Below are 18,859 nucleotides of genomic sequence, written 5' to 3' on the forward strand. Positions count from 1 at the left end.
CACTATTCTCAATTGATAAAACTATAAATAAGAAGTCTAACTTATTCGTGACCATTTGCCTTCTAAGTAAATTTCAGTTATTTTCTTATAATTTGACAGAATGAAGTACCTGAATTCTGTACCCCTTTTAAAATCAAGTCGCAGCTCAAAGTTTCACATCTTCTGTCTGACAGAGTCCCTAAAGTAATATAATAACCACAACAGTGATGTTTTCCGTTGAATTTATTAGTTTACCCAAGAAAATACATAGCAGTTCCATTAAAAACATTACAAATTTCCCCATTAAAGGCTAAACTCCAAATTAAATAAAGCATTGCAATATGGATCCAATTTGGGAAAGGTGAGCTACTGAATAACACAAAGGGATAAATTTAAATCATCTAAATGAAAAATTTCAAGTAGAAAAATTATTAGTAACTTGACATCTCACTTTTTCTAGGAGCTTATTTAAGTCACAAGCTAGTTACTAATTTATTGCAAAAGAAAAAGTACTATGTGCATAGTCAACCCTCCATTATGAAAAAGGCTCAAGTATCTCAAACAGTCACCTTGTATGAGTGGAAGATGATTAATGAAGACATTTATAAAATAACCCTAACACAAAGAAAACTTTAGGCAACAAATTACTCAGTAGTTTCTGCTAGTCACTATGATAAGCTATAAAAGAAGTGTTCCTGACCCCTAGAAATGCATAATCTATTCCATTAACTAGGTTTAATGTAAACAGTAAATGAAAATAATAATGAACTATTAAACATTATAGATTTCATTCCATTTATCAAAAAAAAAAGGAGGGAGGGAGAGAGAAAAGTCACTATGGACTGGTGCAAGGAAGTAAGCAAGACTTTTTCTCATTCTGTATGTTCTCCCCTGGCAATCAAACACATTTGTATTGCTGTACTTATACACCTGGCACAGGTCCTCTTGTTTTATTTTTTACTTTTTTTTTTTTTTTTTGAGACAGTTTTGCTCTCGTTGCCCAGGCTGGAGTGAAATGGCACGATCTCGGCCCACCGCAATCTCTGCCTCCCGGCTTCAAGCAATTCTGCCTCAGCCTCTCGAGTAGCTGGGATTACAGGCGTGTGCCACCACCCCAGGGTGATTTTGTACTTTTAGTAGAGATGGGATTTCAGCATGTTGGTCAGGCTGGTCTCGAACTCCTGACCTCAGATGATCTGCCCGCCTTGGCCTCCCAAAGTGTTGGGATTAGAAGTGTGAGCCACCGCGCCCGGCCATAGGTCCTTATCTTTTACCCAGACAATTACAACTCCCTCTAATGGCCAAACTGTTTCTTCTTATAGTTCTCTCAACTTTTATTTCTGTGTATTTTGAGAATATGTCATTAGATACATGTAAAGTTAGAACTGTTTTATCTTCCTAGTGAGCACAATCTTGTTATTATGAAGTAGCCCGCTTTATCTCCTTCTGCCAAAAAGTCTATTTTGTCCAACAGTAAGTTTGCTGATCTATTTTCTCATCCTTTTACTATCAACATTTCATTATCCTTAAGTTTAAGCTGTTTCTCATATAAATAATAAACTCATTTTTAATTCCACTTGACAATCTTTGTCATATTAACAGGACCACTCAGTCTGCTTACATTTACTGCTAAATGCAATCATAATGAGTAATAAATCTATCATCAATTTGTACTTTCCACATATGCCGGTCTATACTTCCCTCTAAAGTCATACCTGTGTTTTTAAATTTTCCCTTTTCTGTCCACTTTTCCATATTCTCAGTTTCTACATCACATCTCTCCTTTAAATACTAATATGGCTCTCCACTCCCAAGAGAAAAATCCAGATTCCTTACTATGTCACTTAAGCCGTTAACAGTTTAGCTTTCTCTATTCCATCCTCATTCCCCCTATATACCACCCTAGGCTCCAACCACTCTGAGCTTCCTGACAGTCCCATAAGGGGATAAAAAAGCCCTTTCAAATCTCCTGCCTTGGCTGGGCATGGTGGCTCACGCTTGTAATCCCAGCACTTTGGGAGGCCGAGGCAGGCAAATCACCTGAGGTCAGGAGTTCAAGACCACCCTGGCCAACATGGTGAAACCCCATCTCCACTAAAAATACAAAAATTACTTGGGCATGGTGGCATGCGCCTGTAATCCCGGCTACTTGGGAGGCTGAGGCAGGAGAATCACTTGAACCCAGGAGGCAGAGGCTGCAGTGAGCCGAGATAGTGCCACGGCACTCCAGCCTGGGCAACAGTGAGACTCTGTCTCAAAACAACAACAACAACAACTCCTGCCTTTATACTCAGTTAATTCTACCTACAAAGTTTTCTACCATTTCAGCCTAGATGGTCCTACTTGTCTATCAAGATCCCAGTTCAACATCACTAGTTTGGGAAAGTCTTCCAAAATCCCCCAAGACAGATATGGTCATTATCTATTCTGAGCTTTGTGAATATCTCCAATAGAGTACCTATTAAATAATGCAAAATTTTTTTCTCCCTTCCTAGAGTATGACTGCTTCCAAGGTAAAGACCAAGTTTTACTCAACTCTGTAGCCACAGTATACAAAAATAGGCAATGATGTTAATAAAGTGATTTCAAAGGCAGTGAAGATGATATCACCTTTGGACATACTTGTTTTAAATTAATAGATATCCTAATACAAAACCTAATAGAAGAGGAATTTATATACTATTAGCCTAGATTCTGAAACTGATGACTAAATTTTTGTTAAACTAGAGGTCATCTGCCACAATCATGAACTCTTCTACATCCTGGGTCCAGCAATAAAAGCATAATAGTCATTTAGTGCACACGAATAACACAAGAAAAATATTTTTTAAATATACTAAATATAAAAATACACTAATGAAGTTCCCCATTCATCCTGAATGCCTAAAATTAACATTTTAGAGAGAAAGAAGCAGTATATAGGTAACTTTATATTTCCCATCATTTGTAGATAATAAAAAGGCTTAAAAAACCACATTGGTTAGAACTTGGCCTCTCTCCCCATGAGCTATGCCTTGATGACAGTTAAGAACTTGAACTTCATATCCAAACTTAAACTCCGTAAAGGTGACCAAAACTTAAACTCCATAAAGGTGACCAAAAAGGTATTTAATGTTCATAGACTGCCAAATAACTAAATTTATTCACTTTATAAAGTAAACACAAATCAACAATGTATTGGGGCTTCAAAGAGTGAGACTTGAGAACCTAGAACCAACCCAATCCTGGGGGTGCTATGTGGCTACCTACTCCTCTTCCCTACCCTTGGGACAGACAATCAAGTATTCTTAGCAGCCCACTTGACTTACATGTACATAAAGATCATCTAAATCAATAAGATTAAATTGTAGAAGTACTGCTGCAACTCTGTATAAAGATGATGGTGTCTCGCCATTTGGTTCCTAGAAATATAAAAAAAAAAGTTTCCATTTAGTGCAGAAAGGACAATTAAAGCAATATCCTTCACCTACCAATAATTAAGAACAATTAGATCAAATACTCTAGGCCAAGAAAATGCTTCACTGCTCTTCCTTATCTTACCAAATATCTGAATTCAATACAAGGATTATTATGCCAACATCCCTTTTCACATTGGAACATCTTCTGAAGAACACAAGGAAAGCAATTTCAAAAATGGACACAATTTACAGTGCAGGTTAACATTTAAATAAAATCTCACAGCTGAATAGCATAAGTGAGATTTTATAATGCACAAGATTTAGTCTGCAGTTCTGTTTATATGTGTGTTTTCTTTTCTGTTTTTTTGTGTGTTTTTTGGTTTTGGGGGGTTTTTTTTGAGACAGGGTCTCACTCTGTCACCCAGTCTGGAGTGCAGTGGCATGGTCATGGCTCACTGCAGTCCTGACCTCTCAGGCTCAAGTGATCCTCCCACCTCAGCCTCCTGAGTAGCTGGAACTACAGGTATATGCCACCACACCCAGCTTTTTTTTTTTTTAGTAGAGATGGGGTCTCACTATGTTGCCCAGGCTGATCTCGAACTCCTGGGCTCTAGCGATCCTCCCACCTCAGCCTCCCAAAGTGATGAGATTACAGGCATGAGTGACCATGCCTGGCTGATACACATGTGTGTTTTCTTAACTTGCTTTTTCAAGTTAGTTCTTAGTGGAGACGCAGATAGACAAACTGTCAAGTGCAGAAGAACCATCAGCATTTGCTTTATATTTTTCTTCCTTTAATTTTATTTCTTGGGTTTTATGCTAAGTATATCTGGCTGTCAGCTGATGTTCTCCACAAAACAGGTGTACATAAATATTACAGATGAATAAATCGATGTTTTCAAGTACAGAATGGCAAAGTCAATTCCAGGCCAGCCATGAGGACCCTACATAGAAACATAAGAATCTTTGAATGCTATCAATTTTCAAAGCTAATTTTAACACTGCTGAGGTCAGATGAATGGAACAGTGAAGTGAGAATAACTGGCAATAACTAACTGGCCAAATGTAAATAAAAAGCAAACAGTAACAATACACTATGTTCTTTTTATAGTCAATACTGAAAATGAGACCTTTGTATGTGAGGTTCCTCCCACAATTATGATATTATGCAAATAAAATACAAAGCTAACCAAACTAATGTGCATCATTTATAGAAGGCATTGTTTCACTCTATTTTTAAAAAACAGATGAGATGTCTTCAATGTAACAATAGTTTCCTAATTCTAATTTGCTTACAGGCCAGGCACAGTGGCTCACGCCTGTAATCCCAACACTTTGCAAGGCCAAGGTGGGCAGATCACCTGAGGTCAGGAGTTCGAGATCAACCCGGACAACACAATGAAACCCCGTCTCTCCTAAAAATACAAAAATTAGCCAGGCGTGGTGGCAGGCACCTGTAATACCAGCTACCTGGGAGGCTGAAGCAGGAGAATCACTTCAGCCCGGGAGGCGGAGGCTGCAGTGAGCCAAGATCACGCCACTGCACTCCAGCCTGGGCGACAAAGAGAGACTCCATCTCAAAATAATTTTAAAAACATGTAAAAATAAATGCTTATAAATGGTTACTTAGTAGCAAAACATTTTCCCATAAAAATGAATTGTGGCCAGGGTTTCAAAACAAACTCACAAAAGCTTATTTAACTTATTGACAACCTGTCCTCCACTACCTGACTTGAATGTACCAGGGCCACATTCATTACTCCCTTCATTCTTGTTTAAATACATCACCACCATATGCCCCACACTCTCATCCACATACTGTCATGCACAGTCCCTGTTCTGTCCCATCATACCTTTCCACATCCTTGAAATACTTCCACAGAATCATATGGAATTCATGATCCATTCTCAGCAAAATTCCCTATATCCAAATTTCTCATCTAAAGGTTCTTTTCACCGTGGTGCTCACACAGAGCCTGGTTCACCCTGAGAACAGCCCTGCTATTGTAACGCAGTTAACTGGTAGCTGTTTTCCTCAGACGCCTCACACTACCAGGCCTGGAGGTGATGTGGCAGTTTTCTTTTTGCTTGTTATTGTTGCTTCCAGACTATTCTCCCTCTATCCACCCAGCTTTGAATTTCATATCACTCACTACTCCCTCACTATTGTTGCAATCTAGTTTCATTCTGTTGTGGTCAGAGATGATATTTTGCATGATTTCAACTGAGACTTGTTTTGTGGCCTAATATATGGTCTATTCTAAAGAATGTTCCATGTGCTTTGAGAAGAATGTAGATTCTGTTGTTGTGTGTAATGTTCTATATATGTAACGTTGTTCAAATGTTCTATTTTCTTACTCATCTTTTGTCAAGTAATGGTTAGTTGTTCTAACCATTAATGAAAGTAGGGTATGGAAATGTCCAATAATTACACAACTATGTTTCCTTCAAGTCTGCCAATGTTTGCTTCAAATACTCTGGGGCTCTGTTGTTTGGTACAGGTATGTTTATAACTGTTATATCTTCTCAATGGGTTATCCATTTTATATTATATAATGTTTTTCATTGTCTCTTGTAACAACTTATTGTCTTAAAGTCTACTTTGATATTAGCATAGCCACCCCAGGTCTCTCCAGCACAATGCTTGCACAGAATATGTTTCCATACTTTCAGTTACAAGCTATTTGTATCTCTAAATCTAAAGTGAGTTCCTTATACACAGTACGTAACTGGATCATGATTTTTTATACATTCTGCCAAACTCTTGCCTTTTAATTGGTGGGTTTAATCCATTTACATTCAAAATAATTATAGATAAGGATGAACTTCTATCATTTTGCTACCTGTTTTCTGTCATATTTTTGTTCCTCATTTCCTCTATCACTGCCTTTTTTGTTTGATTTTGTGTGTGTGCACCATTTTGATCCCCTTCTTTTTTCTGTTTAGTTTTTAATTATTTTCTTAGTGGTTCCTTTGGGTATAATAATTAACATTTTAAACTTAAAACAACCTAGTTTGAATTAATACCAACTTCACTTCAATAGTGTACAAAACCTCTGCACCTATACATCCCTGCCCCTCCCCATCTATTGTTAGTCACAAATTACATTTTTATAGTGTGCCATTTGACAGATTTATGACCTGGGTGATGGGATGAATTGTACCCCAAACCTCAGCATCACACAATATACCCAGGTAACAAACCTGCACATGTACCCCGAGTCTAAAATAAAAGTTGAAATTATCTTTTTAAAGATTCATAATTATTATGTATTTGTCTTTTAAGTCATATAGGAAAAAAAGAGGACTTACAAACCACAAATGTAATAGTACTGGCTTTTATATTTTACCTAGAGTTACTTTAACCAGTGTTCTTTCTTTGGCTTGGCTTCTTCTACCTGCTCAATTCTACTGTTGAACCTCTACAGTGAATTTCTTATTTCAGTTATTGTACTTTTCAATTCCAGAATTTGTTTGGTTCCTTTTCATAATTTTTATCTCTTTATGGATGTTCTCTATTTATTTGGTGAGACAGCACACTCCTGGTTTCCTTTAGCTCATAAAGCATTTTAGGACTATTGATTTCAATTCCTTATCTAGGCTGGGCACAGTGACTCACACCTGTAATCCCAGCACTCTGGGAGGCCGAGGCAGGCAGATCAACTGAGGTCAGGAGTTTGAAACCAGCCTGGCCAACACGGTGAAACCCTGTCTTTACTATAAAGACAAAAATTAGTCAGGCATGGTGGTGCGCACCTGTAGTCCCAGCTGTACTCAGGAGGTTGAGGCAGGAGAATCACTTGAAACCTGGAGACAGAGGTTGCAGTGAGCCGAGATTGTGCCACTGCACTTCAGCCTGGATGACAGAGGGAGACTCTGTCTCAAAAAAAAACAAAAAAAAAAAACTGGACATATTTAATATTATGTAGCAACTATGGAGATTAGATTCTTCTCCACCCCCAAATACCCAGAGGTTGGTTGATGCTGCTTATTGTGGATTTATTGTTGTGTGTGTGTGTTTAGTGACTTTTATAAACTTTTTTTGTAAAGTTTGTATTCTTCATCACGTGTGGCCACTTGAATCTATGTTCTGTTAGCTTAGTGACCAACTAGTATATTGACAGTTTTTTTAAAGGCCTGGAGCAAAAATAAATGGGAAAAGAGAGTGCATTAGAACATTCCTCAAAGTTTGGCCAGACCATTCACAGCTCTGCCTCAGTCTTCACTTCCTGCCTACTCAGACCCAGAAGAGAAAGCTTAGGGTCTCTGTTGGCCTTTTCTGGGCATGTGCCCAGCTCTGAGCATAAGCATGACCTTCTTATGGTATATATGACAACTTTTTAAAAAGCTCTTTTTCCCCATGTATCTCTTTTTCTAATGTCTTCCTTCTCAGGCTTTTCGGTCTCACTACTGCTTGTCTCAGTTGTTGTCCCTTGCTCCAGGCCATTACAGACAATAATTGTGCCTTTAAGTGCTTTTGGCAAAAGCCATACCAGCCCTGAGAATACTCCCAGTCAAAAGATACAAAAGTAGGCCCCTATGTGGGTCCTTCAGGGAGCAGGTAGCCAGATTAAAACCCAAAAACACAATTCTTTGCTCCCTCTAGCATTAGCAACCTGCACCAGGAGTGTGGGCTTCTATCACCATGGCCACCACTGATCTGGGTGTGGGGGCTAGTAGACAGGCAATTTAAAATGCCACAGCACTCTCAATTAACTTTGTAGAGCTCTAGAATATAGTAAAAAAAAAAAAACTTACACCAACCAGGGAAAGGACTGGGGAAGAATAAGACAGCAGCAAAGTTGACTGATAGTTTTTTCCACTTCGTTATGTTGTTTTTGTGGCGAGACAGAGCTCTGGAGTTCCCTACTATGCCACTTTCAGTGATGTCCTATTGATGCCATTTATGGATCCTTGAGTCTACTGCCCTTCATTTTGCAACAATATTAGCCTCTGTCACTCTCTCTGACTACAATTCTTAACTTTTGGAGATTTTCATATACATGTAGGTGAGCCTTCTACCATGTAACCTCTTGGTTCTCCTGAACCCTTTCTCTTCCAAAGATCTTCTATACCCTATCTTAACCACTTACTCCATATCCTAAATCTTATTATTACCACTAATGACAATCCTTCCATAATGCCAATTTCATGTATCTGTCCTCAAATGGGCCCTTAATGCTGCTGGACAATCATGTTCCATTTGTCTTAGCCATTCACTCAACTATATCATGTATCACTTAACAACGGAGATACAGTCAATGCCTCTTTAGAGCATACTTACACAAGCCTATATGGTACATAACCTACTACACATGTAGGCTATATGGAATACTCTATGGTTCCTAGGCTACAAACCTGTACAGCAAGTTACTATATTGAATACTATAGGCAACTGTAACACAATGATAAGTGTTTGTGTATCTAAACCTATCTAAACACAGAAAAGGAACAAAAAAATTACAGTATAAAATATTTAAAATGGTATACCTGTGTAGGACACCCACCAAGAATGGAGTGTGCAGGATCAGAAGTTGCTCTGGGTAAGTTAGTAAGTGAATATGAAGGTCTAAGACATTGCTGTACACTACTATATATTTTATAAACACTATATACTTAGGTTACATTAAATTATTTTAATATTTCTTTCTTCAATAAATTAAAATAAATTAAGCTTAGTTACTGTAACTTTCTTACCTTATAAGCTTTTTAATATTTTTTAACTTTTTGACTTTTTTGTAATAATGCTTAGCTTAAAACACACATTGTACAGCTGTACAAAAATATGTTTTCTTTATATCCTTATTCTATAAGCTTTTTTGTACTTTTAAGATTTGCTGGACAGGCACAGTGGCTCACGCCTGTAATCCCAGCACTTTGGGAGGCCGAGGCAGGCGGATCACCTGAGGTCAGGAGTTTAAGACCAGCCTGGCCAATATGGTGAAACTCCATCTCTACTAAAAATACAAAAAATTAGCCAGGCTTAGTGGCAGGCGCCTGTAATCCCAGCTACTTGGGAGGCTGAGGCAGGAGAATGGCTTGAACCCAGGAGGCAGAGGCTGCAGTGAGGCCGAGATTGTGCCACTGCACTCCAGCATGGGCAAGGAGAACAAAACTCCGTCGCAAAAAAAAAAAAAAAAAAAAAAAAAGATTTTTTAAGCTTTTTAAACATTTTTGTTAAAAACTAAGACACAAACACACACGTGAGCCCAGGCCTACACAGGATCAGAATCATCAGTATCACTGTCTTCCATCTCCACATCTTGTCCCACTAGAAGATGTTTAGGGGCAATAACACTCATGAAGCGGTCATCTATGATGACAATGTCTTCTTCTGGAATACCTCCTGAAGGACCTGAGGCTCTTCTTGAGGAGGTGTCACTCTTTTCAGAAATATGTCCATGCTACGATGGTTTGCCTGGTTTGTTTGTTTCATCACAGATTCGCTTGTAAGCAGATAATGCGCCATGTACATTCCTCTCTATTAATAAAAACCTTGGTCAGCATTGGGGTCCATGTTTTCAAACTTTTTTTTTTTTTTTGAGATGGAGTCTTGCTCTGTCACCCAGGCTGCAGTGCAGTGGCACGATCTCGGCTCACTGCAATCTCCACCTCTCGCGTTCAAGTGATTCTCCTGCCTCAGCCACCCTAGTAGCCGGGATTACAGGTCTGCACCACCATGCCCAGCTAATTTTTCCGTTTTTGGGTAGAGACAGGGTTTCTCCATGTTGGCCAGGCTGGTCTCGAACTCCTGACCTCAAGTGATCCACCCATCTCGGCTTCCCAAAGTGCTGGTATTACAGGAGTGAGCTACTGTGCCTGGCCCACGTTTTCAAACTTTTTAAGGAGCTTGCTGAAAAGCTTCTGCTAAACCCTTTACTGTGAATTTTCTTGGGGGTTCTTCTCCTGTAGTTTCCTTTTCTTGGGCCTCTTCTTCAGCTACGTGTTCCTGTTTCATTATAATCTTATGCAACCACTGTCATATATGTGGTCCATTGTTGACCGAAACATCATTGTGCAGCACATAACTGTACTTCCCTACCTTCTCTCCTAACCTCCAATACCTCCCTCTCTCATCCTCTCAGCTGATGTCCTTGCTTTCTACTTCAGTAAGAAAATTAGATCAATTAGACTTCTACAAACTCCCAATCACACCTACCCAACTATATCTACATATATTGCCTTTATACCTGTTATGATAAACTCTCTATCCTCCTATATCAAGTTAATCCACCCATTTAAGCACCAAACTCCATTTTCTCTATCCTCAAGAACACCGCTCCAAATAATTCTCACCTCTCTCCCCTGTAACACCAGCTCTCCACTTTCCACTCAGTCATACCCATCAGAATACAAATGCGTTCTCTCTCCCATCTTAAAAAAATCTCGAACCCACTTCCCTTGCCATCTACCATCCCATTTGGTCTGCACCCCTTTGTAGCAACTGCTTGATAAAGTTGTCAATTGTCACTGTCTCCAATTCTACTCTTTCCATTATCTCTTAATATCACCCAATTCCACCAAAACTGCTAGTTTTGACCTCCCTCCAATGGTTAATTTTCAGTCCTTAAATGACCTATCAGAGGCATTTGATGGTTAATCATTCCTTCCTCTATTTAGCTTCCAAAATGCCACATTCTCTCTTTTCCTCCTACTTTACATGTTGTTCCTCATCTACCTTATTTGCTGGTTCCTCGTCTTCTCCTAGACCCTTAACACTGGATTGCCCCAAGCCTTAGTCCTTGGTTCTCTTCTCTTGCCTCTCTGTATACAACCCTTAGTGATTTCATCCAATGTCATATATTTAAATAGCATCTACATGCTTTTGATGCCCACATTTCTATTTCTGGCCTGGTCTATTCTCTTGAACACCAGGTCCGTATATCCAATTATTTACTCAGATCCATGTGGGGAAAAGAAAGAGAGATCAGATTGTTACTGCATCTGTGTAGAAAGAAGTAGACATAGGAGACTCCATTTTGTTCTGTACTAAGAAAAATTCTTCTGCCTTGAGATGCTGTTAATCTGTAACCCTACCCCCAACCCCGTGCTCCCTGAAACATGTGCTGTGTCAACTCAGGGTTAAATGGATTAAGGGCTGTGCAAGGTGTGCTTTGTTAAACAAATGCTTGAAGGCAGCATGCTTGTTAAGAGTCATCACCACTCCCTAATCTCAAGTACCCAGGGACACAAAACACTGCACACAAAACACTGCAGAAGGCTGCAGGGACCCCTGCCTAGGAAAGCCAGGTATTGTCCAAGGTTTCTCTCCACGTGATAGCCTGAGATATGGCCTCGTGGGAAGGGGAAGACCTGACCGTCCCCCAGCCCGACACCCGTAAAGGGTCTGTGCTGAAGAGGATTAGTAAAAGAGGAAGGAACGCCTCCTTGCAGTTGAGACAAGAGGAAGGCATCTGTCTCCTGCTCCTCCCTGGGCAATGGAATGTCTCGGTGTAAAACCCGATCATATATTCCATCTACTGAGATAGGGGAAAACCGCCTTAGGGCTGGAGGTGGGACATGCGGGTGGCAATACTGCTCTTTAAGGCATTGAGATGTTTATGTGTATACATATCCAAAGCACAATACTTAATTCTTTACCTTGTTTATGATGCAGAGACCTTTGTTCACGTGTTTACCTGCTGACCTTCTCTCCACTATTATCCTATGATCCCGCCACATCTCCCTCTCCGAGAAACACCCAATAATGATCAATAAATACTAAGGGAACTCAGAGGCCGGCATGGATCCTCCGTATGCTGAACGCCGGTCCCCTGGGCCCCCTTTTTTTCTTTCTCTATACTTTGTCTCTGTGTCTCTTTCTTTTCCAAGTATCTCGTTCCACCTAACGAAAAACACCCACAGGTGTGGAGGGGCAACCCACCCCTTCAGATCCATATATCGATTATCTACATTTGGATGTCTAAGAGACATCTCAAACTTAACATGCGCAAAGTGAATTCCTAATTCTCCCTCCCAACACTCCAAACCCAATCTACCTGAAATTTTCCCTAAGTTGGTGACAACACTATCTTTTTAACTGCTCAGTCCAAAAAACTTCAGAATAGTCCTTAACTCTACTTTCTCACATCCTGTATCCAATCCATCAGCAAACACTATTGGTTTACCTTCAAATACATTCAGAATCTCATCAATATCCACTGCTGCCACACACAATCAGACTGATCCATTGAAAATCTAAGTAACCACACACACACGTGCATTCTCTCTCTCTCTCTCACCACAGACACACATGTACACACCCAACTCACGTCACCATTGGAGGCTGCTATTAAAGAAACTCCTTACTCTGATAGCTCGTAATTAGTGGGAAAATATTAATCATTTGTCCTGCCTTTCCAGTAGGAACCGTATTTCAAGGAAAGCAAACAGCCTGAGTTAGTAAGGGACAACTCTTCTTTATTAGAAGAATGACAGCTAATAAATATATAGGGCATGATAAAATTAGTAAATCATCAATTTGGAACCCCTAAAGGGAAAGGTGGCTCAAGCAAAGGTCATCCATAAACCATTTAATGTAAAGTTGATGAGAAACTGGATATTCCCAGGCTGCCAAAGTATCAACCTGCAGATAATTTGTTATTGAAGGGAAAGGTGGTGGGGGGGTGGGGGGATGCCATTGTATAACTGAGGAATCAGACTATCACAAACTTACTGAACCATTTAAAGACAGTCGAACATTAGATGTTACATAATCTATAAAGTATTTTTGCCATTAAATATTTTGCCTTTAGACCTAACTCCAAGTATAGAACAAATACAGGAAATAAAGAACAAATAAGATGAAAAAGCAATTAGATAAATCCAAAAGATGAGGTCTTCTAGGAATGGTCTCATCAATAAGTCAATGCGCCATTAAAAAATGGAGAAGGTGGGGAACTATTCTAAATTAAAAGAGACGAAGAATCTTGACAATCAAATACAACATGTGGTCTTTGATTAGATCATCATGTGAACATACCAGGTGTAAAATGCATTTTGGGGATAATTTGGAAAATATGAATACAGTCTAGGTTTATTATATGACAGTAATCTAATTATGTTATGAAATTGATCCTGGAGGATCACCTGAGGTCAGGAATTCGGGACCAGCCTGACCAACATGGAGAAACCCCACCTCTACTAAAAATACAAAATTAGACAGGCGTGGTGGCAGCCACCTGTAATCCCAGCTACTCAGGAGGCTGAGGCAGGAGAATCGCTTAAACCCAGGAGGCAGAGGTTGCGATGAGCCGAGATTGCGCCATGCGCTCCAGCCTGGGCAACAGGAGTGAAACTCCATTCAAAAAAAGAAAAAAAAAGGAAAATGCCCTTCCTTTTAAAAACCGTAAACTATAGTATTTAGGAAGAAGCTTTCATGATATTTGTAACATAAATTAATATTTTTAATATGGCAACATGTTAATAAACTTAATTGTAAGTAATGGGGTTATAAGTATTCATTATACTATTCACTCTTTTCTACATTTGAAAATGTTCACAATAAAATGAGAGAGAAACAAAATGTAAAGCTAAGTTAGATCACATCACTACCCTACTCAAAACCCTCCACTGACTTCACTCAGTATCAAAATCAAAAACCTTGCACTGGCTCTGTGATCTCATCCCCCACATCTCTGACCTCATCTCCTACTGTTCTACTCAATCACTCTGATACATCCACACTGACCTCCTTACTGTTCTTCAACACATCAGGCATGCTCACACCTTAGAGCCATTGCATTGACTGTTCCCTTGGCCTAGAGGCTCTTCCTCAGACATCTATACAGTTTACATCCTCATATCCTTCATGTCTTTGCTTAAATCTCAACTTTTCAATGAGTATTCTCACTATTCCAGTTAAAATTGCAACCTACCACTCCTGATCTTATCTTGCTCTGTATTTTTCCCCATCTCATTAATTATTTTCTAACATATAATTTACTCAGAATCTAAACATCAAAAAAGTAAGAATTTCTGTTTACAGATATAGCCTCAGTACCTAGTACACTACCTTGCACAAATATAGATGCTCAATCTATATTTCTTAAATGAATGAATTTGGGGTATGTATAATAGGGTTGAACCATGGTACTACCATTACTACTATTACTGTGTTTTGAATCCAGAAATCAAAGGGCAATATGGATGAGACCTATCACCTCCTCTTCCTTTCCTGTAACAAGACAACTCCAGACAAGTTTGTCTTCTGGTACCTTCACACTTTCTTGTACTCCCTTCCTGTCCTTTGTGCTGTCTCTCATGCTGTCCCCAAATCCTCTACTGTACAAGTTGAGTATCCCTCATCTAAAATGCCTGGGACCAGAAGTGTTTTAGATTTTGGAATTTTTTTTCAGATTTTGGAATATTTGCATACTGGTTGAGCATCCCAAATCTGAAAACCCAAAATCCAAAATGCTCCAATCATCTCCTTTGAACATCATTCAGTGCTCAAAAAGTTTTGGATTTCGGAGCTTTGTGGATTTGGGATGCTCAACCTCTCACTGTCGTCGATATCATAGAATAATACTAGCATTAAGGGGAAAAAAAAAGAAGCCTATTAATCCAAATAAGACCCAGCTGGTCAACATATGAGTTGGGGAAAAGGATTGTGAACATTTTCAGGTAGTGATGGGAAAGGGGTATGGTGGAATTAGGCCAGGGACCAATACACAGATTGACCATATATGCTTGGGAGCCAACTCTCAAGGTTACATCACCTAAGCAGTTCCTGATTTTCATAGCTTTCCTTACTTTACCTTCAAGGCCAAAACTTTTCAAAAATATCTGACATTTCTTCCCCTACCCTCAGTGGCCCTTAAAACTGCAGATTCTCACAATGACAAGACTTTTTTTTTTTTTTTTTTTTTTTTTGAGACAGAGTTTCGCTCTTGTTGCCCAGGCTGGAGTGCAATGGCATGATCTCGGCTCACCGCTACCTCCACCTCCTGGGTTCAAGCAATTCTCCTGCCTCAGCCTCCCGAGTAGCTGGGATTACAGGCATGCGCCACCACGCCCGGCTAATTTTGTATTTTTAGTAGAGACAAGGTTTTTCCACGTTGTTCAGGCTGCTCTCAAACTCCCAACCTCAGGTGATCCACCTGCCTCGCCCTCCAAAAATGCTGGAATTACAGGCGTAAGCTACCACGCCTGGCCCATAAGACAGTTCTAACAATAGAAACAAAGGGATGGTATTACATAGAGCAATATGAGGGTTAGTCATTCCAAGAACAAGTTATTTCTAAATTAAGTATTTCTTGGGTAAGTATTTCTTATATAAGGAAAATGGTCGTTGTCTACAAAAAAAAAAGATTATTCAAATACTGTTGACCCCCCCGGGTATATGTTAATTCAGCTCAAAAAAGTTACATTATTTATAAGGAATGTTTTCATACAAAAAGATTTTCATTCTAAAACTCACATTCAACTAACCTGATATTATGCAGGTCATCATTATTCACTGTCATATGCTCTCAAACCCACAGTCTCCAAAGCCCTAATTTAAATTTTAATTAATCATGCACAAGTTAAATTTCAGCCAACCTGTCACTAAAGCAGTTGGCTTCATGTACTCAAGCCCAGAGCAATCATGGTGGCTCTTAAAATCTGATAGAATGCTTGAATCTCTCTTTCCCAATACCAAGAGTGGACTTTCTGAGACGGAGTTTTACTCTTATTGCCTAGGCTGGAGTGCAGTGGCACGATCTCGGCTCACAGCAACCTCCACCTCCCAGGTTCAAGAGATTCTCCTGACTCAGCCTCCCGAGTAGTGGGGATTACAGGTGCCTGCCACCACGCCTGGCTAATTTTTTCTTGTATTTTTAGCAGAGGCAGGGTTTCGCCATGTTGGCCAGGCTGGTCTCAAACTCCTGACCTCAGGTGATCTGCCCGCCTCAGCCTCCCAAAGTGCTGGGATTACAGGCGTGAGCCACTGCACCCAGCCGCCACTGCTCATTTTTGAACAAAGGTATTATGCTCCTGCCCAAAAACCCTACCATGTCTCTTGTTTGGTATTGAAAAGCTATATGCTTTTAAACTGTCGTCTGCTTTCTCTTCTGTCTGCTGGAGCATCCCAGATCATAGAAAATACAAGATGAGCAAAGGCAGTAGGTACTATATCATTTAAGAATACTAAAAGGAATTATCTTATTATCCTGACCTCACACTCCAAGAGTATAGAAACAGACACTCCTCTACACCAGAGTAACCTCAGTGCCTAGCAAACAGCATAATCATAAACATTCAATGAATGCTTTCTGACTAGCTGACTATCCCAGGCAAGTAAACAAATTAGCAGAGCTATACCAAAAGGTAAATGGAGGCCTTATTACATTAAAATCCTCCATGCTATCAAGAGAATTGTCTTCCTAAAACATAGATCACTCGTTTACAATTAGTGAGCATTTACTATAGGCTAGGCAATAAATTAATCCATAGGAATTAGTAAAACATAGAACCTGCCCTATATGGTTTACAATCTGGCAAAGGAGATAGATACAGTTTATTCACCTGCCCTATATGGTTTACAGTCTGGCAAAGGAGATAGATACAGTTTATTCTAAGACAATCTGATAGGTGTTAGAAGTTATGTGTCAAGTTTTATGAGAATACAGATTAAGAAGTGACTAATTCTGCATGGGTAAAGAGTCAGCTAAGCCTTTACAGAACAAGCAGCATTTGCTCTTAAAGAATAAATAGGAGTTCACAAGATGAAGAAAGGAGAAGTGAGAGGGTTGGGTAAGAATGGTTTCTTAGTTATAAGGAACTACAGGAACAAAGGTTCATAGCAATATCTATATCTAAGTTCAAGAAATGGCTAGTCACTTAATATGACTAGAATATTAGATTTAAGAAAAAAATAACTATAAAGATAAGGCCGGAAAGAACAGTGCCAAATTGTGAAGAGCTATTTCTGCCACATTTAGAAGTTTGAATTTCATCCTAGAAGTAAAGGTTTTTGACCAGTGAAGTGCCTCAGTTAGGTCTCTTTAAGAAAGCAACAATAACAATAATATGAAAGATGGATTGAAGTAGAAATAATCAGAGACACAGATTAGCTTGACCGCTATTTTAGTGGCTTAAGGGAATGATATAAGATGTGCCTTGAATATTTATTCACATCCCTAAAAAATTCCAATAGCCATTGTTTATAAAACAAAATTCTTGATCCAAGCACAGTGGCACACGACTGTAGTCCCAGCTACTTGGGAGGCTGAGGTGGGAGGCTCACTTCGGACCAGGAGTCTGAGACTAGTCTGGGTGAGATCCCATCTCAAAATAAAAAATAAATAAATAAAAATAAGATTCTAACTCTTAACACAGTATTCAAAGCCTGTGACAATCTGAAGTACACATACCTTCCCAATTTCATTTCCTGTCCCTTCTTTTCCCATCTTACAACCCAGCCACATCAGACTATGAACCATTCCTTCTATCTCTATATATTCACACTGCCACATCTTGATTCTCACATTGTTTGTTACTTATGCAGAGAAAACCTTAATGAACTCCTATTCATCCTTCAAGGACCAGGTTTAAAAAAAGACACATCTATAAAGTCTTCCCTGACTCCACCTCTCCCAAGGCAAAACTTAATAATTCTTTCCTCTAGGCTTTCACATCACATCATTCATACTACCAATATAGTACTTATCACATTGCATTGTTAGCTATCCATTTATCTATCTCTTCTGCTAGAACGCCTGAGATGAGACCAATCATTTACAAATAAAACAAATTAAATTATATAAACAAGATTAAGAAATCAATCTCTAAATATACATACATACACGTTTTTCTTTACCTGGTAAAACTTGAATTTGAACCCAAGAATATGACACAGTGTTTGCGGTTCACACATACTCATGTAAGATTCTAACAAAGATATAAAGAAGTCATCGTGTTCTGGCCTGCATTCAAACACTTCTAAAATGACATCCAAAACTCTATTGGGATCCAGATTAAAGCATCCTGCAACAGATGAGACATACAAAAATTTAAAAATGATTATACATCATTTCTAGTGAAGCCATTAATTTTCAGGAATAACTCATATAGCAAGATAAAAATGTTTTTAAAAACAACTTTCTTTACAAATTTGCTTCCTCTCTCCCAGAGGGAAATAAATCCACTACACATTTTTACAGATGAGAATGTGACTTTCCCAGAATCACAGAACGGGTTAATGACAGAGCTGGGTCAGTATAGTCCAGGACCAGTGATACCAGTCAAATAAACATTCCTCTATGCCACACTTTGCCTCATCAGTTCTTGATTACTCGGGCTAGTGAAACAGGTCCACATTATTAATTCTTGGAAAAACACGAAAATCAAACAATGCATTTTACAAATTAAGCAACTAAAGGGTTTTTTTTTTAATGTTTTAGGCAGAAGTATTTGGAATGCTGATAAACAGTTAAAAGTCCAGGTTCACAAAAGTGGACCATCATTTTAAAAATCATTTTTATTTTATCTTACATATA

General features: G+C 39.0%; 1 protein-coding gene across 20 annotated transcripts in view; it reads right to left on the minus strand.

Annotated features, from left to right (window-relative positions):
- THOC2 (THO complex subunit 2) overlaps positions 1-18,859 on the minus strand; it is a 132,888-nt gene that overhangs the window by 68,100 nt on the left and 45,929 nt on the right. For all 20 annotated transcript variants that reach the window (XR_010111333.1, XR_010111334.1, XR_010111336.1 and 17 more), the window contains exons 8-9: positions 18,181-18,347; positions 3,288-3,380 (exon numbers count right to left, since the gene is read on the minus strand). Coding sequence is in view for 13 of the 20 variants with exons in the window: in XM_008976731.5 (XP_008974979.4) it covers positions 3,288-3,380; positions 18,181-18,347 (260 nt within the window). In the remaining 7 variants the exon portion in view is untranslated. The remainder of the gene's footprint in view (positions 1-3,287; positions 3,381-18,180; positions 18,348-18,859) is intronic.

This window comes from Pan paniscus, chromosome X (assembly GCF_029289425.2).
Source record: "Pan paniscus chromosome X, NHGRI_mPanPan1-v2.0_pri, whole genome shotgun sequence".
NCBI lineage: Eukaryota > Metazoa > Chordata > Mammalia > Primates > Hominidae > Pan > Pan paniscus.